General features: G+C 52.8%; 1 protein-coding gene and 1 long non-coding RNA gene across 2 annotated transcripts in view; one reads left to right on the top strand and one right to left on the bottom strand.

Annotated features, from left to right (window-relative positions):
- Positions 1-1,160: 1,160 nt before the first annotated feature.
- SHE (Src homology 2 domain containing E) lies at positions 1,161-17,260 on the bottom strand. Its single transcript, XM_025858885.2, has 6 exons — positions 16,204-17,260; positions 13,493-13,619; positions 6,056-6,340; positions 4,899-5,055; positions 4,353-4,472; positions 1,161-2,966 (listed from the first exon to the last, which is right to left on the bottom strand). The coding sequence occupies exons 1-6, from the start codon at positions 16,687-16,689 to the stop codon at positions 2,780-2,782; spliced, it is 1,362 nt and encodes a 453-aa protein (XP_025714670.1). The 5' UTR covers positions 16,690-17,260; the 3' UTR covers positions 1,161-2,779.
- The window catches only part of LOC141371738 (uncharacterized), a 32,152-nt gene continuing 24,995 nt past the window's right edge, over positions 16,211-23,367 (top strand). The window contains exon 1 of the long non-coding RNA XR_012376916.1: positions 16,211-16,365. This is a non-coding gene — a long non-coding RNA (uncharacterized lncRNA). The remainder of the gene's footprint in view (positions 16,366-23,367) is intronic.

Here is a 23,367-nt window from a genome sequence, read left to right as displayed (position 1 = left end):
CCCCAAAAGAAAGTAGGCATATCCGTATTTTCCTTTAAAAAAAAATTTATTTTAGAGAGAGCATGAGTGGGGGAGGGGCAAAGGGCGAGGGGGGGAGGAACTCCAGCAGACTCCCCACTGAGCTCGATCTCACCATCCTGAGATCAGGACCTGAGCTGAAATTAAGAGTCCAATGCAACCGACTAAGCCACCCAGGTGCCCCTCAGTATTTTCCTTTATTACACATAGTAACACTGCTCCACTACCTTATTCCTACTTATTTAAATATACAACTCCCCTGGTTGAAATCCATCCTGACAGAAACCGCTATGGTAGCAAAGTAAATAGAAATGTCCTAGAGGCCTGAAATGAAGCAACTAAATAAATTCATCTAGTGAGCCGGGGCAGAGCATTTTTTTAAAAAGGGTGTGCTGGGGAAGGAGCATGGACGCAGGGAGCTCTAGGGCACCACACTCCAGACGAGGGGGCACACATCTGCTTGAGGACAGTTCCTCTTCAGGAGGAACTCGAAACGATTCTGGGAGACAGAGGGAACTGAAAAGAAAGGAGACTATGGGAAAATACGTGTATCAAGACAAAATGGCAAAAAGCCCAAGCATTGGGAGCTCCGAGAGGAAAGGTGTCACAGGGGTTCAGATGAGCTGGCCCAGGAGGCCCCACAGGGAAGCCACTGGGGACATCCCCGAGGCACCTGCCGGCTTGTGTTCCGAGCACAGGGCGCCCGCTGCTGGTGAAGCCTCTGCCATTGTCGGCCGGCTCACAGCCTTAGGAAGAAAAGAGCTGCTCAGCCCCCTTCCAGTCTACTACGTTCCTTCCTCCTACAGCCCCCGGCATAGCGTGAAGGAGCTGGACCATATACAAACTCCACATCTCCACTTCCAGCCAAACAAAGAACGTGACATAACTGTCATGGAAAAACAGTGCAGAGAAAGCACAATACCGAGCATATGATGGAAGCTTAATAAATACCTAACGCATCAGGTCTGCTTTCAGGATGCTATTTCATTATACATTCATCACAGTTGCTGGGCATGGGCCAAAAATCATCTAGGGCGCACAGAAACATTTTACAAAGCTTTTTAGTATTGATTAAGATTAGGATAACTGCTATATTTTGTAGAATAAATTTAAGTAAAAAATAAGATTTCACTTCTAGAATGTTGAAGTAAAAATAAGTTTAATAAATGAATTATTTGTATATGGAAGATAATAAATATTTGTTGAATGGAATTGGAACTATAGACGCTAAAAATTTGTAAAAATCTTGTACTAAAGATGTCACCCATGAACCAATGCACATTTAAAAAGCTCCATCAGTATTTAAAAAACAGACATTCTATTCATAAAATCATTGAGATTCAATAAGAAAAGGTTCCTCTCACATTTTTTAAATCAAAGATCACACAACCCTCTGGCTACAGCCTTAACTGAATAGAGAAGCAAGTATTTACTAACCTCTAAATCATAATAGCAGAACAGTAACTAATAACTAGAAAGACAGGCTTCCCTAAAAATTAACCAAATCAACCTTTTCTGTGTCTGTAACCGAAGCTACAACCGTGAACTTCTCTTTGATGGATCTGGATCCATCCTGGGCGCCGCCGGCAAACCCAGAGCACAGAGGCCGCTCACCGGGGGCTCACAGAACACCATTCTCGTGGGGTTTTATTTATTTTTTTCACAGTAAGTAAATTGGCAATCGAAGTTTACAACAAACCATGAAGCTAACGATACTACTAATATTAATTTAATATTGGAAGCAGTAGTAGTTGGAGAAACCTCAGTCTTTTAAGACAGTTTTGTACAGTGAGAACTGGTCTACTCTGCACGAGACAGACTGCAGGTTTGAGACCCAGTTCAGGCACTCAGCTCCGAGGGGTAGAGATGTGTATATTTAAAATTTACTCCAAAAATACAGAGCAAATCTAATTGGGGGACACAAATTAAAAATTGTTCCCTAACTGCTGAAATGCTCAAAGGTGAAACGAAAGACATCAGAAGTTCTGAATAATTATCCAATAAGAAAACAGTTGTTGAGCTTTGCAAATTTTTCAGATTTTTAAAAAATCAGAAATGAAATCGTTGTTTTATTCTACAATTCAGAATTATAATGATGCCGATGCTTAATTTATATTGCCAATTCTTAAATCAGGGGCATCTTCCTTCCTGTTCATGTTTATATTAAAGATGATGAAACAGTCCACAGAGATTGAGAAAACATAAACTTTCTTAGAAGGCTGACTGACAAAATCCTCCGTCAGAGTCGCTAATTTCCATGGACTCCAGAGCTGAACCAGGACACTTTCTCCAAGTCACCCATTTCCACTCTTCATCCTTTTCCCGGGGGGGGGGGTGTCCAGGGTACACGTTCTTCTGGGCCACACACGATCATTTCTCATTGCCTCACATGAAAGCCAATTGCATTTCCGTTGGTTTGTTTAGAGACCAGGTATTCCAGGTAATACCTAGCGCATTTTTGGTAAACCTCAATATTCCTGGACTCCTGACTTACCTTTCCCGAGAGTCACCCCCAGACAGAACACCTACTCCGGAGAGTGGAGGCAGCGGGTAAAGTATGATTTCTTATTGTAGAAAAGCAACAGGACAGTAACCAAGTGTCGCGGAATGGACGTCAGGCCAAAGAGTCTGCCTCCTAGATGGAGACCCCCATTTCCTCCTGATTTTGCTGTGGGGCAGTCCGGCCCTGTCCCCAGTGCTGGTCGGGGGCAGACGCCTGCTCAGGAGGAGGGGCCCGGCCAGGGCTCTTGCTGGCTGGACCTTAGTGCCCCTTGCTGTGCACGGGGTAGAGTAAGGTCATGTGTTCTGCCCCCTTGAAGGGCAACTTCTCATTGGAGTAATAGTGTACCACCTCGGGGATGCTGTCGAAGACTGCACTCGTCTGATTGAGCGTGTACTTGTTGTCTTTGGTCTGGGCCACTATGATATGGACACACCCTTGACTAGTCCTGAAACAAAACGAGATTGAGGAGGACACGTGAATGAGGGAGCAGGGATCCCTGCCCCCCAAGAGCAATGCCAGCCAGAGTCACCGGCAGGCAGGTTCTCACCCACCCCTGGAATGGCTACAAACTCGAACAGAAAGGCACTCTGGGGGCCCCTGGGGGGGCTCGGTCGTTAAGTGTCTGCCTTCGGCTCAGGTCATGAGCTCAGTGTCCCGGGATCGAATCCTGCATCAGGCTCCCTGCTCTCCAGGGGGCTGTCAGAGGCTTTGAGGCCCTTGGTGGGTCATCCTTGGGTTGTTTGTCCTTAAAACACACAAGTCATCAGGTACTGGACCAAAAAGACACACACACACACAGGCCAATCTCTCCTGTCTCCCAAATCACCAACTAGTGCTTATGCCCAAGTATGAGACCACTAGGGTGAGGTTTAAACTCACCCTCCTCGTCATGGGACGAGGACATATATACGGTTTCCTCTTTCTTACCTCCCCAAAGAATATAATAATAATAATAATAATAATAATAATAGTAATAAAACCCCGTTTCCTCCTTCCTCCCTTCCCACCCTCAAACTGGAAAGACTGTTCCTGGTTGTGCATAACGACACAGCTGGTACCAAAGGCTCAAGAGCTAATCCACAAGCCCCCTTTCAGGAACACGGCACAGCTATTCCTGGTATTGTGTATCTGGTGGCCAGTCCCACTTTCCAAGCCATGTTGCTCAAACACCCCCAGCCTCTCTTCCCTCCAGTCTGATTGTTTCAGCTGCAGGGGCTCAGCTTCCTCAGGAAGGAAATGCTGTTAGGGCTCTGACAATGATCCTCCAACACAGTACCGCTGAACCCGCAGAGCAGCGAGAATTTCCATGACACAAGCTCCACCAGGCCCACCGCGCACACACATGAATGTTCTGGTACAGTCAGGCAGGGAGCAACAAGTCAGCGTCTCCTCCTTCCCCAGAAGAAACTGGTGTCAAAGTTGCAGGTGGCATTTGGACATCAAGGGATCTGATTTATTAAAGTCCCAAACACTGGGGAATAAAAGAACCACCCAATTGTCCCGTTGGAAATTCTCCTTTTTGTCAGGGATTATTTCTCTGCTGGGCCTCGTGGAGGGCCTACGTTAGGTCAGGCAATGGACGGCACACGCTGCGTCACGCGTGACGAGGGAGGCCCTCACCATCTTGGGAGACCTGGGGGCATCGACCTAGTACCGACCCTGCGTTCGGATCGGAGCATTTCACATGCTGTGGTCCGAGCAAATGCCCCCTATTTTCTGGCAATCGTATCCTGCGAACCACCTTCAGATCAGATCTTTCCTGAGCAGTCCTCTGCCCGTGACTGGAAGGGCCGGCGCCGCCCAGGGGAGCCCACACAGCTCTGGTACTCACTTTAGTGCGATAGAGTACTTGCTGTTCCCCGACTCGCTGTTTCGAACCAGATAACCAGCTTCTCTGCAGGGCTGCAGTCGGCTCTCGGCCTCCGCGCGGGTGATGGCACCGTGATACCAGCTGTAAAGGGTGGGGGCACCCACATCAAAACACGGATCAGACGGGGCCTCACTCCAAAATGCATTCTCTTTAATACACTTCTCTCGGAAGGCCAGTCGCCTGATCTAGACCCTGCTTCATGCTCAGAAGAGACGAGATACAGATTTGGGTAATCCGGGGTCACGAAATCCATCAGTCATAGACGGGGGGTTAACAGGGCTAAGGGTCAGTCGCTACACAGGAGAATGAAACATAAAGTCAGGCTCTTGGGATGCAGTGCACTTTCTATTCTGCACAAATGCAGTGGGCTTTGAAAATAGGTCTTCATTCATCAGCCCCACCCAGATGAGAATTCAGGAACAAAAATAATCCCGTGAAATGGGTGAGCCTCCCTCCCCCCATCAGCAGGCTCCTGGCCGTTGTTCGTTCCTCGAGGACGAGACTCACGGCTGCTTCCCCAGCGGCAGGCCCGGGTCCACCTTCTCCCCCTCGCTGTGGTCCGCGACGGCCGGCTTCGAGATCTTCTGCGTCCGGCTCTTCTGCCGTTGGTGCTGCTTCACCGCATCCTCCTTGAGGGAAGGCCGGTCAGAGCCTTCAAACTGAACTGGAAAGAAGCCTCGTCTAACACAGAGCTCACGGGGCAACCCGTGTGGGCTTCAGACGCAAACCTCCTTGCCCCCTTCACGATGGCTAAAACGCCTGCAAATACCCGGCTGGCGGGTCGCACCTCGAGGGTCCCCGACGGCCACTGTCCAGGGAGACGCTCTCCTGTCCAATCGTTTCAGAAGGTGAGGGGGGGGGTCTCGAGGGCACATTTACCGTGCACTTCCAAACACTTTGAGTTTTGGTGTATTTAGAATAAAAGATGCAAGAGTGTTTTCATTCTATGAAACCAAACAAGCAGTTTTTACTATGAAATAATAAAACCGACATGCACTTGGAAACAGAAGCTACTGAGCGGCAGGCGCTACAGCAACTGGGCTGGACGGAACAGACGTCCCAGAGCCACACGCGGCTCGGCGTCCGGAGAGCAGGCGCCAACAGAGGGCTGGGAAAACAGGACTAAGCCAAACCAAAATGGACTCCAATGTTCTCTGTCACGTACCTCACCCTCTGCACCCACCCTTGATGTGGCCTGCACTGCTCATCACCAACTTGGCTTTACTGGTGGAGGGAAAACACATCCCTGGCTTTTTTAAATTGAAGGAGAAGAAGATTCTGTGCTCAGCCGGGCAGAAAAACTGTGTCCTGGGGGAAGCGGAAGCAGGAACACCTTTCCCACCCACTGCCCCTCCTGTTACTCTACACACGCACACTTAAGGAATGGGTTCCCGGGGGAGGGCTACTGACAGAGAAACAAGCCAACAAAGAACGCTTCACCAGGCCTCCCAGGCCCCTCTGTCTATGATGCACTGGACCCCAAACCGCCACCGGAGAGGTAGGAATTTCAACAGGTTCAGGAGTAGCACCGAGTTGGGTTAGTGAAAGCTGATCCCGGCCTGATCACTGGAGTGGCTGGGAGGCACGGCAGTGACCAGACTGGGATTTCTGAGCGGTGCAATCTTAGGGCCTCGGCCTGGGCTCCACGCACACGGGGTCCTCACCCGACAGTGCCCGGGCAATCTGCTCCTTCTTCCACTCCCACGGCTGCTCGTACTCGGCCGCCGGCCGCTCGTCCTCCGCAGGCAGCCGCGCCCTCCGGTCGGGGGCCCCGTCCACAGGCTCGTAGGGCGTGTCGTACAGCTGGGGGGGCTTCCCCAGGAGGTCCCTGGAGCTGCGTCTCTTGGCCGCGGCCTCGGTCTTCGTGCTGTTCTCGCCGGGCTCACAGGGGCTGTCGAGCAACTGAAGAGCCTTCACCAGCGGGTCCTTAGAGCCTCGGCGTCGGATTTCTGAAAGACACACCAGAGACAGAACCCTGACAGAAACGTGCCATGGAAGCGCCTAACGAACCGGGTCGGACTTCCTGCTGGCGGGCTGAAGGGGCGCCGCACGGATGCCGGTTTGCCTGCGGGCCCGGCAAGCAGCGAGCACCTGAAGACACGTCCCACACTTGGCGGGAAGCCACGTGGCCGCGGGCAACCTGCTCCCCAGTCTTGGGCACCCCCTCTGCCTGCAGCGTGGTTCACCTGCAGTTTCAACACCTTGTTGGAAGAGGCTGAGACCCCCGTCTGCTCACAGGCGTAGACGGACTGTTCCCTGTCTCCCCAGCACCGGGCCACACAGAGGGAAGAAATCCGGATGCCGGACAGAGTTCTGGACTCCGAGGCAGTTTCCAAATAGAGGAAGCCAGACACATTCACAAATAATCCTGCAGGCATAAATGACAACAGCGAACACCCTCGATGGTGCACCCTGTGATCTTCGCAACTGCCCTACAAGGCGGTACCAGTATTTCCCTAATTTTACAGACGGGAAGGCTGAGGCACAAAGCCGAAGGAAGCCGTCCTCACCCAAACGTGGCAGAGCCTGGATGTAAGAGCGGGAAGCTGGACTCTTCAGGGCTGCACTTGGACGGACTCCAAGTGGAAGAGAAATGTAAGACGGGTTCACTCTGATAGAGAAGGTCACTTCCAGGGGAGGAAGCTGCGTGAGCGCAGATACGGACGGGGGGCCACAGAGGGCTTGTTCCCACGAGGGGAAGTGAGAGGTGAGCTCAAAGGACACAGGCCAGGAGAGGGGATGGGGTGGGGAGGCTGCAGAGTGGGCACGCCGGGCTCCAACGCACACGTGTGAAAGGGGGGGTACACAGTTCACACTGTTCTGCATGCGATACGTCGGACGTTCTTCGACAGGTCGTATCGATTACAGTCACGTTTCCCTGGAAGGTAAGGGTGCAAAACCCAACCAGCAGCCACAGTGGGAAGGAGCGGGAGCGCTGGCACCGACCAGCTCGCCGTCCAGAGGCCTTGGCAGGGGGCGTGCTGTGGTTCTTCTAAGTGCCCACCGGGGAAGCCTTCAGTTTCCACCCCCTCCCCCGACACCATCAAGAACCTTCTAAGCACCAGCACCTCAGGGCGCCACTCAAGCCCGCGGGCTCTCCACGGTCTCCTCACACAGCCTGGGCGGCTCGCACGGCCTGGGACACCGGCCATGACTGGACCACCTTCCTCCTCCAATTTCTTCTCTTCACACCACCCCCTCAAAACCCACTTCCTAACTCCGCCCAGATGGGACTGCTGGTGTTCTCTGCACTTTGCCGTCACGCCCCGTGTCCTGGGGACCCCCGCCCACATCTCCTCTTCTCTCCGGCCCAGCCCCCTGCCACGGCCACATGTCCCGCCACTCTGGGTCTGCCCTGCTCCCGGCGCACAGGCTGTCGATGTGTCTGCATTTCCAGAGCGGTGGAGACTGCCGGGCAGGGACCATCATGTCTTACCTTCAGGGGATACACAGTTGTGCTAAGACTGACTGGGCGGCCGGTGGGGGAGGGAGGGAGGAGCCCCCGGCTGTGCGGATGTGGGGCTCCGAGAGATGAAGGTCACGGGTGCACACCACAGAGCTACCCACAAATAAATGCAGGCTGTTAGTCTGTGAAATTGAAAGCAACCAGCGGAGAAAAGGAGGGGGTCGAAGGCAGAGCGGGGCAGCTTCAGCTCGGGGCAGGCGGAGGTGCCGGCAAGGTGAGCAGGGGAGGGACACTAGGGAGGAGTTACTGACTTCTGTCATGAGGAGGGGCAACAGATGAAACATTCACGGGAAAGTGGGAAAATCAGGACACTAAATTCAAAAGGGTGACACCGGTTTCAAGATTAGGTTCTAATCCTGGATGGGGCCCTGACCATAGCCGGCTCCGACCCTACACCAGGCGTGAACAGTGTCGGAGGCACCCGATGCCCGGCCCCCTCGATTTAGCTGCTCTGGGGCACGGGGCTCTCACGGGAAGCAAAGCCCGAGAAGCCCTTGCACGTGCCCTGGTCCCCGGGGCCCCTGTCTGAGCTCCTCCAGCCCTCCACAGCCATCCCGTCATTGCTAGCTCTGGGGCAAGGAGAGAGGTTCCCCCTGGGTCTGAGCCCGCCCCATCGAGGTGTGGGAGCTCCCACCCCCAGGCCAGGACGGTGCCTGGGGCTGTGTGAGGCCCTGCAGGGTGCATGGGGCAGGAGGCTGCCTGTCAGTCCACACCTCTCGACTTTCAATCCTATGCCTCCTTTACATTATTCTAGACGAAGTTACGGGCAACGAGAAACACGCTCTGCTCCTGGTTCAGTAAGATAGGGCTGGAATCTCTTAACAAGAACGTTTGTGTAGCGCTAAGAAAAAGGAAAGAGAAAACACAAAAGAATTCAAAGGGTGCACTTAGAAACTGTACGTTTCTGATCAAAACGGTTTGGACGGCCTGGCGCAGGCGGGGGTCACCTTTCCCACGGTCCTCGCCTCAACTCCGTCCCAGCCGATGGAAACCAAGAGTGGATTCCAACCTTAAGACACAGAAGTCCTGCCCGCAAGGAAATAACGTGTGTTGGAATGGTGTACGACATTCTTACCACGCGTGTGTTCGAGTGAGGTGAGGGCCTGCCCTCCTGGTGCTTGGGATGGTCTGTGCGCCCGCGGCGCTCGGGGAAAGCCCGGGGAGCGCGCGGCCAGCAGCGCTCCTCCCCAGGACGGCCCTGGGATTGGCGGGATCTGCAGAGCATCATCACCTCTAAAACAACGTTTAATTAGGGGAAACCAGGGCTTGAGCGCGGGCCTCTGCGCCTTCGAGGGAGCAGCCTCCCCACCAGCACCCGGCTGCCCCCAGCCTGCGGCGCCATAGAAACAGAAACAACCGCGGAGCTGCGGGCCCGACCTTCCTGGGGGAGAACAGCCCCTGACGTGCAGGCCTGGCTCCGGGAGGAAACGGGCCGAGGAGGAGGAAACGGCCAGAGGAAGCTACGCCCCAGCTCTGCCGATAGAGGCCATTTACCCCGGCGACAACAGAATGCCGGCAGGCAGATAAACACCGCCCGCCAGGCCCGCCAGGCCCACCCGGCCCCGAGCGCGCGCGTCGGAGCCCGTCCTTCACTAAGCTGACTGGCTCGGCAATCACGGTTCCTCCACGCTCGTCTGGAACTCTCTCTGAAAACACAATTCTCTCTGGCGTATCTAAATAATGGCGACACGCACGGGACACGCGTGCACTAGGCGTGTTACCCCAGCATCTCCGTGAAGCCGTGTAGTGCAGTGAGGAGTACGTGATCCCATTTTCACAGGTGAATAAACCGAGGCCATGTGGGGTCAGGGGAATCGCTTACTGCCTCGATGCCCCAGAGTTCACGCGGAATGCGAACCGCGAGCACCTTTCCCATCCATCTCACAACGCTTGCTAAACGGTAAACTTGCAGACTTGTAGGCTGTTTTTGCCTCAGAATCAGAAAAGGGCTGTTTCTAGTCATGTCTTTTATTTCTACTCTCGCTTTTGATTTAAAATGACAAATAGGGGCACCTGGATGGCTCTGTCGGTTAAGCATCCAACTCCTGATTTTTGGCTCAGGTGGTATCTTGGCTCAGGTGATCTCAGGGTCGCAAGATCGAGCCCTGTGTTGGGCTCCAAGCTCAGCGGGGAGCTGCTTGAGATTCTCTCTCCCTCTGCCCCTCCCCCAGCTCTCTCTGAAAAATAAATAAAATGACTTGAATATTTTCTTATCAAATAAATCTAAATATCTGAACAAAAGCAGATATAATTCAGGAGCCCTGAAATTTAAGTTTTACAAGGAAAGTATAGACACAACAGATAAATCAAAAAATCTTCTATATTTTTTTCCATAGTGGATTTTTCAAATGGACACCCCAACACTGAGGTTCTCCTTTAGATTTGACTATTTGAACAAGCCAACAAAATCATTTGTAGGCAAAAATAAAACTGAAAACCACCCGAGACAGGATACGGGCGAGTAAAAGTGGACGCGGAAGGCCCCAGTGCCTCTGCCGTCCACGCGGACACGGCGTGGAATGGGTCCAAACTTCGGCGCCCTCACTGCGGGCCAGGCACTTCTAACATCCCTACACAGGGCTGCAGGGTCTAGGCAGGCGGCTGGTAAGCCTGGCGCCGACTTACAGGATACCAGCTTTGGAAGCAGCTTTCCTACTGAGTGATGTGGTCTCGGGACCGCTGAAGACCCTTCCTGTGGAGCTCCTGAGGCTAAATTAGGGAGACTGTTTCTGCTAATGGTTTAGCTAAAATGTTCCTGCTCCTTTAGCAGAACAGAGAGGTTTACACTAATACTGCCTTGTATTCATAATCCTGTATCTTTTTATGAACCATCCTTTGGGTAAATCTAAGGGAGAATTTATAAACTTATAAATTCTTAGCTTTCAAAGTTAAGAGCAAAGTTTTGGGGGGATCCAGGGAGCCTGGGTCCCACACTGACTGGGCCATGGGAGAGTCATAAATGCTTTTCTGTTTCTTCCTCTGTCCCTCACACAGATGGTGACTCTTAACCTGACTTCACGGCACTCGCTGCACTTTTCAAGGACATATTTTCTTGTTTGTTGCTGTTAGGTCTGTTTGCCTCTTGGGTTGTAAGGTCGGTCCATGAGGACACGGGTCACGTGGGTCTTGTTTCCTGGATGCCCAGAGCCCAGCACAGGGCCTGCTACATGGTCAATAAACACCTAAGAAGCATTTGCTGGATGTTATAAAAGAACATCGCGAACAGTGTTGAATCAGGTGGGCTTCCCCCCACCGAGTGGGGACCAGCGAGGCCGGGCAGGGGCTGGCGTTCACTAGCGCCTCTCCACCTCCTGAGAAATGCCGAAACTAAAGAAAAATCCCTAATGTTTTCAACAAATAAACATTTCTTAAATGGGACATGACCACCAAGCATACAAGGAACAAACTGAACAAAAAATGTAGAAGGTTTAAAAAAAACAAAAACAAAACAAAAAAACCCCAGCAGCAAATCTTTTATTTCCAGCTTCCGATCAACTCACTTCCTGTTATTCTGTCCAGCTGTGGGCACGCGGGGAGAGCTAGAGGTGTATTCTCCACACTGATCAAGAAGGTGCTTTTTGATATAGGTTCTAAGAGACTTTAAAATTCATGGATTTTCTTAAGACAAAATAAGCTGGCAATTTTTTTAAAAGTTAGTAACTTAAATGTTTAATAAGTTTGAATTTATTCTCCAATTGAATACATTAATCTTATATTCCTAAACAAATGTATTCACATAAACTGTAAATGGAGACTGGCACTTAATAAATGCTCCAATATTAAAACCATTATCATGACATTTATGTCATGTTGGACAAGTCTGATTTTTCCTGGTGGGTCTGGGTGGAAGATGCCTTATATAAAGTGCTTTTGCATCCATCGTTTCAAATGTGTCCACCCAATCTGGAGTGGGGAGATCTTGGTTCTACTTTCTGCTGTCTCTTAAAACGTCTAGGAGCACAGGCAGTTCAGAATCTCTCTGATTTCGTACCAAGGGGAGAGGACTGAAGTCCATGAGCACACGGAGTCTTGTGGGGATTATGTGGGGTGGGGGGAAAGCAGGGCATTTCTTCCCTATTATCAATGTGGCCCTACAAACAAACAGCTGGGACAGTGTAGATAAATTACTTATTCCAGTTAACGAGAAAGAGAATAAAAACCAAAGGACAAAAGAAAGATAAGTCAAAATTATCTTTTTTTTTTAAGAATATCTTTTTTTTAAAGAATATCTTTTCCCTCAATTTTATGTAAAAGTAAATCTTCTCCCCTACTCCTTTCAAGCCTCTGGTATTTTTTTTTTTTTTAAAGTTCTGACTAAGTTCATTTTCACTTCCTTTCATTCACAGATTTCATTAGAGGTCACAGTCCAGTGACCTTCGGGGTCATGGCCTGGCCAGGGTACGCCCTCCCCCGTGCGCGGCCTTATCTCTGGAAGCAGGACACAGCGCCCCTTTCCTGCGATAGCTCATTTTCATTCTGAAGCCTGTCCCGACCCCTCCAGGATGCCGAGTCCCCTGTGCTCACCTCCTCTGAGACCAGCCTGCGGGTCCTACGCCTGAGAGTTTTTCAGTCTGTTTCCAAACAGGGGAGACAGTCTGGAACGTGTGGCCAATGAGGCCTTCCCCAGGCATGAAACACTCAGACAAGGGTGCCATGGGTCAGCGCTCAGAAATGCATTTTTTCATTATGGATTAAAGAACATTTAAAAAATTGGGTGAACAAACTATTTACTCCAAATTTCACAAATAAATTTAAATAACTTAGTTCATGTTATTTTGAAGTATCATTTACACGAACTTAAGAGAATTATGAATAAAAGGGAAAAGTTTGACACTAACAATGAGAGGGCGATTGCTTTGCTGAAGCTAGAACCGTGCCAACTTGAAATGTCACAAGATCAGTTGACTGTGGTTTTAGGAGGTCTGCGTGGCATGGCTTGGCTCACACCAGGGATTAGTCATTAATTCTTTTGCTCCAGTATTGTAGAGCTAGCTTGTTCAGAAGTCAATTTTCCACCGTAACACAGAGGATCATGTCACGTGCGCATCTTCTTTTTTTTTTTTTAAAGATTTTATTTATTTATTTGAGAGAGAGAGAATGAGAGATAGCACGAGAGGGAAGAGGGTCAGAGGGAGAAGCAGACTCCCCGCCGAGCAGGGAGCCCGATGCGGGACTCGATCCCGGGACTCCAGGATCATGACCTGAGCCGAAGGCAGTCGCTTAACCAACTGAGCCACCCAGGCGCCCACGTGCGCATCTTCTAACAACATGAAATCCCTTGGTACAGATTCACAACCCCTATTACGGACGTAAGAGATTTCAAAGCAACCAAGAAATGCATATAAACAATCTCCACCCTGAAGGTCACGTTCTAAAGCAGGTCTGCAAACTCACAAGTGTCATTTTGCACAGAATTAGGAAAACTTTAAAGATCCTGCAAATTCTAACACCGAAGGATACAAAACCAGAAAGGAAGGTCACTAGATATTTTGACCTTACCCTTGGGTCTGATTTCTGTTTCTTCCAGTCAGCAAGGTCTGAATAGGCCGAGTCATCGCTCTTCCCCACATACACGGGGCAGTACCTGTCCCCGCCCGTGCGTGAGACTCCGCCCCCGGGCGTCCCAGTCACACACCTGTTATCATTTGCTGCGCGTCGTAGGGCTCCATGTAGCCATCATTCTCTCCTGCTCTCTCTGCGTCCCTTTGACCTTTCGTCCTTTTGGCATCATAAGGGTCAGCATAGTCTTCTAAAATGATGACCTTAAAAGAACCAGAGAGGAGACCTGCCAGGGTCATCACACAGCCGGATGGCCATGGTATCAAAATGGCTACTAACAATCTGCAGACTCAGAAGAAGTCAGGATCTCCACCACCACCTTTGCATGGTGTTCGCACGGGATCATGTCGTTATCCATTGTTAATCCGGTGGACAAACATCTGATTTATCTTGGTGGTCTAACTGACTGGCAACAGTTCACCCAGAGTCCTGTTCCTCCCCCAGCATCTCTCCATGCCTGCTCTCTCCCCAAGCAGTAATGCATTTGAGGGGGGCAGTGTGGCAGGGGTGGGTGGTGGGGAGTGGAGGATGGTGGTCATTGTAGAGCAGAATGAAATGAACAGGTCTAGCACCTTCCCTGGAATGTTGGTCCTCTTAATGCCAACCTGGTGGGCAATACAGACCCAAGTCAGTTGGTCCCCCAGTGCCTACTGAGCGTCCACCAGCACTGGCGAGACACCATGAGGGAATCAACCTAAGACCAAAGCTGCTTCTGGTCCTCAAGGGATCTGCAACCCCTCCAAAGGGAACGGCTTCATAAGAAGTCTAAGACAGCACTAAATAGCACTGGGGGAGTTCTAGGTGCCATAATTCACAGGCAGACAGGCTACAGTCAGAGTTTTGGTCAGTATTTGTGGCAGAAAGCATTGAATCTTCCAAGGAGCCTGGAAAGGTGGTGTGTGTGATCGGTTCTACTCTGCAGCTGCTGGGTGACAATGCGGGTTCGGGAGCTGAGCTTGACAGGCTCTTCTCAGGGGGGAACAGTTTTGTGGGAACTGAAGCACATACTTGCCCAAGAGCAGTGTGTCTCGACAATAAACAGCTGGGATCGTATAAACTAGGTACTCCAGCTGAAGAGGAAGACAGGAGTAAGAACCAAAAGTCAGAGAATGTTAATCAGAATTATGGGAGGAAGCCCCAGGTCCTGCTACAGTCTGACTACGCTCTCCAAAGGGTTCCCGGAGAAGCAGAGAAGCATCAGTCGAGCCAGTAGGGAAAATTCAGATGAACAGGGAGACATGCGGGGGGGAGCCTGCCTGGGAGGAGACGGCCTAAGAAATGGTGGACATCCAGAAGTGAGGCCACTGCAGAGCACCCCCAGCTCCATTCTTCTCACTGCCCCCAACGTGTGCCCCCCCGCCGGGGCTACCAATGAGTGCCCCCCACGTGTGCAGGGACAGAGAGGAACGAGGGGTGCGGCACTCAGCCCTTGGCTGCGAGGTGCTTAGATCTGCTTCGATGGAGTCAGTTAGGGAGACCATGGGCTGATTCTGGGCGAGTTGGGCCCTTGCTCACCTCTCCACCTCCCCCCACCCCGGGGCCGACACAGCACAGGCACCCTGTCGGTATTTGTGGGAAGAACGAGTGGAGGATGAACAGAAGGTCCCAGTGCAGACACACATGGTAGGTGCTGCGGGCTCCTGACTACACCCAGGGAGGCAGTGTGTTCAGAGCCTGAGCAAGAGAAAGCTGAAGTTCCCACGACAGGAGGTGACAGCCTGGGCTGGGGTCTGGAAGCTCCGTCTCAGCTCCTCTCTCCCTTTTTTCACCCAGAAGAGCGAGTTTAAAAAACAAGCAATCAGGGGCGCCTGGGTGGCTCAGTCGTTAAGCGTCTGCCTTCGGCTCAGGTCATGGTCCCAGGGTCCTGGGATCGAGCCCCACATCGGGCTCCCTGCTCCGCGGGAAGCCTGCTTCTCCCTCTCCCACTCCCCCTGCTTGTGTTCCCTCTCTCGCTGTGTCTCTCTCTGTCAAATAAATAAATAAAATCTTTAAAAAATAAAATAGAATAAAATAAACCAAGCAAACAAAACCCAGCTTATCTCTGTAAGGATGGAGTGGGTCTCCTCACAGGGTCACACTCCTTTTCTTAACTGCCTCGCACTGGACGGCACCCAGAAAACCTCTGGGGTGTAAGAGGCAGGAAACACCTTCTCTCCTGATCTGTGATTTCCTCAAGGGCACTTCCTTGTCCCATTCTGTACCCTCTGCAGCCCTTGGAGCCCTGGGCGGTTTCTCCTTGGGCTATTGCCCAACAGACGTTCCCGGATCAGATCGGAGGGGCTGGGACAGCCATGAGGGGGCACCTGCCCAGGCAGTGGTGCTTGAACTCCCACCCTAGCGGAGGAGGGGCTGGGTCCCACCCGGTCCCTGAGGCTCTGAAATCCATACTTTTCCTTCTGCTCAAGAAGCATAAATGTATACACAGATCTGGCTTGGCAATCCCCCTGGATTTCAAAATTAAAATAAACCGCATTTACAAGGAGGTCAAATTTAACAAAGCAGGAATGACTCATTCAAACTCTTCTAAACGGCTAACAAAATTAAATGCATAGTACGTTTCCGAAAAGTTCCCCATCCTTAGAATGAAGATTTTTCAAGATGAAAAAAACCCAAAAAACAAAAAACAAATGTAATGACGTGAAATGGTCCCTTAATTGTCACCAGACGTTGGAGGGACGCACACCCCCACCTTCCCTGATGCATAAAGCAGCCTCGGGCTGGGCAGGTGCACTATGCTCCCTTCTCCGTCCCGCTTCGGACAGGCGGCCCAGGGAGGCTGCACCTTACCGTGTCCGGCGGCTTCACCGTCTTGCCCTTGTCCAGCTCGGGGCCCAGCGAGGCAGGGGAGGAGGACGCGGAGCTCGACGACGAGGAGCTGCTCGTGCTGCTGGTGCTGGTGCTGGTCTTGCCGTTCTTCTCCTGAGTGTCCACCTTGATGAGCCTGCTGATGTAGGTGCTGCAGCCCGCGCTCCTCGCCACGCCCCGGTGCGGCTCGTCCTCGGCGGCCCGCGAGTTCTTGCGGCCCTTGCCAGCGGCGGCCTGGATCAGGCCCTGCAGGCTGTCCCGGGGCGGCCGGCTGTCCCTGGGGGCGCCGACGCCGGCCCTGCCGCTCCCCAGCTCAGCTGCCGAGTTCTTGCGGCCCTTGCCCGGGGCCGGCCCGGCGCCGCCCGCCTCCGAGTTCTTGCGCAGTCGGCCGCCGCCGCCACCGGGCCGGGCGCGCTCGGACGCCGTCTTCAGGTTCAGCGGGAACTCCTTAAACCACCGGGCCGCCATGGGGGGGGGGGCCGCGGGGCAGGCGGGCGAGGGGCGCGGCGCACACGCGGAGGGGCGCCAGGGGCCGCGGCCGCCTCATTCCCCGGGGCAGCTTTGCGTCCCCGGCCGGCAGGCGCGCAGCCCGGCGGGGTGGGGCCCGGGGCCGGGCTCTGCGGGGCGGCGGGCGCGGGGCGTCCTGCTCTTCCCCCCGAAGCCGGACAGCCCTGCCCACCCTCGCCGGGGAGACACGGGACGGCGCCGCGACGGACCGGGGACCGACTCCGGGCCGCCCACCCTGGGCGCGCCCCTCCCTCGGCGGCTGGCGCCTCCCGCCCAGATCCGCCGGGGTCGGCGCCTCCGCCCGGGGCGCGGGGGGTGGGGGGGGCGGAGAGGAGCCGCCGCTGCACGTGCCGGCCCGGGGTCCCCGCGGTCGCACAGACTCCCGCACCCTCGCCGAGCGCCCCGGTGCTTCGCCACGAGCCCGGCGCGCCGCGTCCGCTCACTGCGCTCGCCGCAGACAGCCGGACCGGGGGTGGGGGCCACGGAGAGGGGGCGCTCCCGGGCTCCCGTGCCGCCCCCCTCCTTTCCGGCTCCGCCCCGCCCGCCGGCAGGCCGCGAGGAGGCGGAGCGCACAGCCCCGGCGCGGAGGCTCTGCGTGCGGGCGGCTGGTGGACTCGCCTGGCCCGGGGCTGGTCCGGCGCGGCGGTTCCAGTCCCCAGGCTGCGGGGCGAGGGGTGGCGAGACCCGGGCGCTGGGAGGCCGCTGTGGAAGCCGCACCCCCATTTCCACTCCGGGGTGGTAGGGCGCGCGGTTGTCCCCGGGGCAGTCGCTTGCTTGCGTCAGGTGCGTCTGCAAAAGTTTTGGTGGGGATGGTGGGTGGGAGTGGGCAGCAGAGACTTAATCTCTGCAGAACTGGGGGCACTTTTCCTTGGAAGAGGCCGCTGCAATGCCCCTCCCGTTGCGAAGCCATTACACATTTTTTTTTTTTTCTTAAAAAATCTAAACGCGCTGCGGAGGCTCATGCACTAAGTCCTAAATCCTCACACATGAGCCTTGGGGACGGGTCGATCCTGGCCACCCGTCAGCTTCATCTGTGTGAGCGGTGCTCTGTGGGATGGGGTGGCCAAAGAAAGCTTGCTTACAGCCGTTCCTGGAAATGTATCTTGACTTTCTTAGAAGACCTTTACTGAGATATAATTTACGCACCATAAAATTCACCTTTTAAAAATTCAATGGTATTTAGTATACTTACGGTTCAGCCATTACAATCTAATCTTGGAACATTTCCACCACCCCAGAAAGAAACCTTGTGCTCATTAACAATTACCTCCGTCGGTTGTAGCCTAATCTAGTTTCTGTCTCTACAGCTTTGTCTATTCTAGATTTTTCATGTAAGTGGAACCATTGGGTCTGTGGCCTTTTGTGTCTGGCTTCTTTTCCTTAGCATCATGTTTGTTTGTTTGTTTTTAAGATTTTATTCATTTGAGAGAGAGAGAAAATGACAGCACAGAGCAGGAGGGAGAGGGGAGCCCGACCGAGGGCTGAACCCCAGGACCCTGGGACCGTGACCTGAGCCAAAGGCAGACGCTTAACTGACTGAGCCACCCAGGCGCCCCAGCATCATGTTTTTGACATGAATCCATGTGGTAGCATTTATCAGTACTTCGGTTCCTCTATGTTACCAGATGCTGCTGCACTGTTTATATACAATATCTGATTTATCCATTCATCCATCAGTTGGTGAACGTTGGGGTTGTTTCCACTTTTGGCTCTTATGAGCAGTGTTGTTGTCAACATTTGTGAACAAGTCTTTGTGTGGACATAGGTTTTAATTTATCTTGAGTAGACAACTAGCAGTGGAATTGCTGGGTCACATGGAATTCTTTGTTTAACTTTTTAAGAAACTCCCAAACTGTTAAAGGGGCTGCAACATTTACATTCCTACCAGCAATGTGAAGGTTTCCATTTCTCTGTATCCTGGACACTTACTTTACCTGTTTCTTTAGTTACAGCCCTCTCAGCGGGTTTGACTAGTATCCTTATGGCCTTGACTTGCATTTCCTGATGGCTGAAGAGGTTGAGGGTCTTCATGTGTTTTTTTGGCTATTTGTGTATCTTTGGAGAAATGTCTATCAGATTGTCTGCCCACTTTAAAAAAATTTTTTTTAATTAATTTTTTAAAGATTTATTTGAGAGAGTGCGCACATGCGCAGAAGAGGGGAGGGGTACAGGGAGAGGGAGACAGTGTTTTGTTTTGTTTTTTAAAGATTTTATTTATTTATTTGACAGAGAGAGAGATAGCAAGAGCAGGAACACAAGCAGGGGGAGTGGGAGAGGGAGAAGCAGGCTCCCTGCGGAGCAGGGAGCCCGATGCAGGACTCGATCCCAGGACCCTGGGATCATGACCTGGGCTGAAGGCAGACGCTTAACGACTGAGCCACCCAGGCGCCCGACAGTGGTTTTTTTTAAATTTAATTTAATTTTTTAAGATTTCATTTATTTATTTGAGAGAGAGCACAAATGGGGGGGAGGGGTAGAGGGAGAGGGAGAAGCAGACCCTCCGCTGAGGAGGGAGCCCAACTCCATCTCAGGACTCTGGGATCATGACCTGAGCCCAAGGCAGACGCTTAACGGCCTGAGCCTCCCGGGTGCCCCAGAGGGATACAGTCTTAAGCAGACTGGACACCGAACTGAGATCCCCACCCGAGGCTCCCACGACCCTGAGATCATGACCTGAGCCAAAATCAACCAAGAGCTGGGTGCTTAACTGACTGCGCCACCCAGGAGCCCCATTTGCCCACTTTTTAAATGCTTTATTGTCTTCTTGTTGTTGAGTTAATGAGTTCTTTGTATATTCTTTGTCTTTTTGGAAACACAAATAGGATACTACTCCAGACCAAGCAATAGAATGGAAGCTCATAACTTTGAGGTTCTATGGTCTAGATTCAAACACAGGATTGTCCATTACTGAGCAGAGATGGCGTGACCTTGGACACATTGCCAGGTCTTCATCTCGGAGCTCCAAGGCTTCACCTGCACTGTGAGTAGTATTGCCTAGCTCTTAGGGTTTCCATGAGGATTAAATGAGACCGTGAGAATTCACAGCTTAGCGAAGCCCCAGCAGACCCTTAAAGGCATCTTTGAAAGACTTAGGGTGGGCCTTTGCTTGGGAATGTGGGTGCCAGCCCTGTTCTAGCCCACAGATTTTCCAGGGATTACTAGGAAATTGGTCCTCACGCTGCAGCCCCGATTCTGCTTGTGAACCTCTCTATTCATCCATACCCCTGTCTTCCGATCACCTTAATGACTTGTAGGTCTGTTTCCGTGTGGTTGCCGCTAAGCACTCGCTTCCTCCCACAGCTGGGAACGATTTAGAGGAATTACCACTTTCTTTCAAAATTTAATGTTTTAATTTATGTTTCTCCTAAAATAAAAAAATCCCCTTAAAATGACTTTGACAGCCTTCTTCTCTGTAGGAAAAGAACCAAGTATTTAGAGTCACAGACCTGTTACCTCAGTCTCTTTTCTTTTTTATTATTTTTTTAAAAAGATTTTATTTATTTGACAGAGAGCGACACAGCGAGAGAGGGAACACGAGCAGGGGGAGTGGGAGAGGGAGAAGCAGGCCTGCTGCTGAGCAGGGAGCCCGATGCGGGGCTCGATCCCAGGACCCTGGGATCATGACCGGAGCCGAAGGTAGATGCTTAATGACTGAGCCACCCAGGCACCCCCTCAGTCTCTTTTATAATCAGAACCAAGTCATGTGATGTCCTTGAGGTTTGCCTTCTCTATCTGTCAGATGGGGAAATAATCCGCCACAAGATCATAGGAACGCAGCCATGAAATCCGCACAGAGAAACACAGCGGCCGCTCTAAAATGTGGCAGGTGCTTTGAGTGCCGTATCTCACACCCTTGGGACCTCTGGCTTGGGTGTTTGGATTCCCGCGACCCAGGTCTCCGGGCTGCGCTCAGAGCTGCATCTAAGCCCAGAGGCCTGGTTCTGTGGTTCTGTGGTTCTTTGGGCTGGTGGCCACTGTGCCCAGCAGGGGGTGGTGTCAGAGTTGCTCATGGCGCCTCTATTGGTTCTCCCTTGCTGCAGTAACATATTTCCTCCTTTTAGTGTTTCACCAACACGAGCACACTTCTATCGTTCTGAAGTCTGACACGGTCTCGCTAGGCGAAATTCAAGGTGTTGGGAGGCTCCAGGGGAGACCCGATTCCTTGCCTTTCCAGCTTCTGGAGGGGCTGGCACCCGCACTTCTCAGCCACACCTTTTTCCCACTCTCCAGGGCCCCTGCGACTATGCTGGGCCTCCCCATCTTCTGTTTTATCAGCTGATAAGCAACTCGATTTCCGCTTGTCATGTGACCAAACATATCCATGGTGTGATATTGTGGTTTATAGTAAGAAAATATACTTGGTCTTCGTTCTCTTCCTGGCACAGAGCTCCTAAAACCCATGGAATTGGGGCGCCTGGGGGGCTCAGTTCATGATCCCGGGGTCCTGGGGTCGGGCTCCCTGCTCGGCGGGAAGCCTGCTTCTCCCTCTCCCACTCCCCCTGCTTGTGTTCCCTCTCTCGCTGTGTCTCTATCTGTCAAATAAATACATAAAATCTTTAAAAAATAAAAAATAAAAAAATAAAACCCATGGAATTGCCTGTGGTAAGAGCCCTAAATATGTCTTTGGTTATGCTAATGAAGTGGCCAGGAAGGCCGCCAGGTAACCTAAGGATGGAGGCTGGTTGCCAGGGCTCCAACCCTGTGATTGGAGGCCCCCCACACCCCAGGGAGGGGAAAGGGGTGGAGGCCGGATCCATCACCAGGGCCAATGACTTAATCAGTCATGCCTGGGTAATGAACCCTCCATAAAAACCCCAAAAGACAGGGTTCTGAGAGCTTCCTGTTGGTGAGCGCATGGGGGTTTGGGGAGAGCGGTGCACCTGGAGGCCACGGAAGCTCTGTGCTCCTTCCCACACGGATTTACCCTCTGCATCTCTTCCACCTGGCTATTCCTGAGTTCTAGCCTTTCATAATAAACCGGCATTCTAGTAAGGAAAATGCTTCTCTGTGATCCGAGAGCCTCTAGCAAATTAACTGAACCCAAGGAAGGGGAGGTGGGACCCTCCAATCTATACCTGGTCAGACAGAAGCACAGGGGACAAGCTGGGCTTGCAACTGGGGTTTGAAGGGGGGGGGGGGGGGTTGGCCATCATGCACTTAACCTGTGGGGTCTGATGCTACCTCCGGGGAGACCGTGCCGAATGGAGTTGAATGGTAGGACACCAAGCTGGGTGTCTGGAGAACTGCTTGGTGGTGGGAACACCATTCTCCCCATATTGGAACTGTTGACTGGAAACCTTGATATGTCCTGAGGATTAGGACATTGGCCACTTTGGGGGGTTGTTGCTGTGCCTGCCACAGGACCCCTTCGGGAGTTATGTGATGGCAAATCGTCCCGTCATCCTGTCACCGGCTTGGCAGAAGAGCCTGCTGGAAGGAACTGCAGCATGTGAGTTGCTTCCTTTTGTTGATGAGCCGCCCTTCTTCTACCCCACAGCTTTGCCTTTCCCCTCTGCCTGCCTCGCTGTGCTGGAGCTCAGGAGTCACCCCCAGCACTCCCCTAAGTGTGCTGTAACTGTTAGCGACTGAGAACGCGCCGTTGGGGGCTTCCTGGCTCAGAACCTGGTCTGGCAGGAGGAAGGGCGCAGAGGCTCATGCCGGGTTCTGGGCTCGGGGCCCGGGATGCCGAGACCTGTGTGTGGCGGGTGCTGGAGCAGCATGACTTCGCACCCTCTGGTGACGTGCTCGGGAAGAATGCAGTGTTGGAGGGGCAGGGGTCTCCGGTGAGTCAGCCTGGGGGTCGGTGGGTGCCAGGACCCTCAGTCTGTGTCGTCTGGATCCCTGTGCTCCGTTCTGTTCAGGCCTGAAACGTGGGGCCTGCCCAGCTGCTGCCCGTGCCCCCGTCAGCTGTGTGCTGGATTCGCCCGCGCCCCTGCCACAGCACAGACCCCCGCCACTGGGCACCTGCTCCTGGATCCATGCTTCTCCTGTATTCCTCCCTCCTTCCTCCCCTGTCACCCTGCGCCACGCTGGAGCCTTCTTCCTCAAGCCCCGAGGGGCTGATGTCACCTCCCTGGTTGAAACCCTTGAGCGCCCGCAGAACACACTGTGAGCTCGATGGGGCGCTCCCCAGGACTTCCTGGCTCAGCCCGAGGGCCTTTCCTGCCTCCTGGCTCACCGCGGCCCACAGGCAGCACGCAGCTCCGCGCACCAGGTTTGCGGTGCCGTCCCTCCGCCTGGGTCGTCTTCAGCCTCCTGCCCTGCACCCTTCCTTCTCTCCTCAGCTTCACGTTAGCTCCCAAACACCCTATGGCCCTGAAACCCTTCCTTCTGATGTAGGAAAGACGTGAGGGTTCGAAGCTGACGGCCAAGGAAGAATTCTTGAGACGTCTTTTGTGCAAAAAGGTCAGGAACAGGACCCGTGGGCAGAAAGAGCTGCACCGGGGTCATGAGGAGTCGCTGATTATATGCTTGCACGTTGGGAGGGGGTTAGTCCGGCTCTAAGGAATTTTGGAAACAAGGTTTCCAGGACCTTGAGGGGAGCTAGCTGTTGTTGGGAGAAGGTCATTTGTTACTGTCTAATAAAACCTGAGTCATGAGACCCTTCGGATGTGTATCGGTGGGCCGCATGCTTGGGGA

This window comes from Callorhinus ursinus, unplaced genomic scaffold (genome assembly GCF_003265705.2).
Source record: "Callorhinus ursinus isolate GAN/ISIS: 27379988/994484 unplaced genomic scaffold, GSC_fseal_2.0 scaffold92, whole genome shotgun sequence".
Lineage (NCBI taxonomy): Eukaryota > Metazoa > Chordata > Mammalia > Carnivora > Otariidae > Callorhinus > Callorhinus ursinus.
Note: the sequence above shows the minus strand (reverse complement) of the source record. Positions and strands in the feature narration are given on the sequence as shown.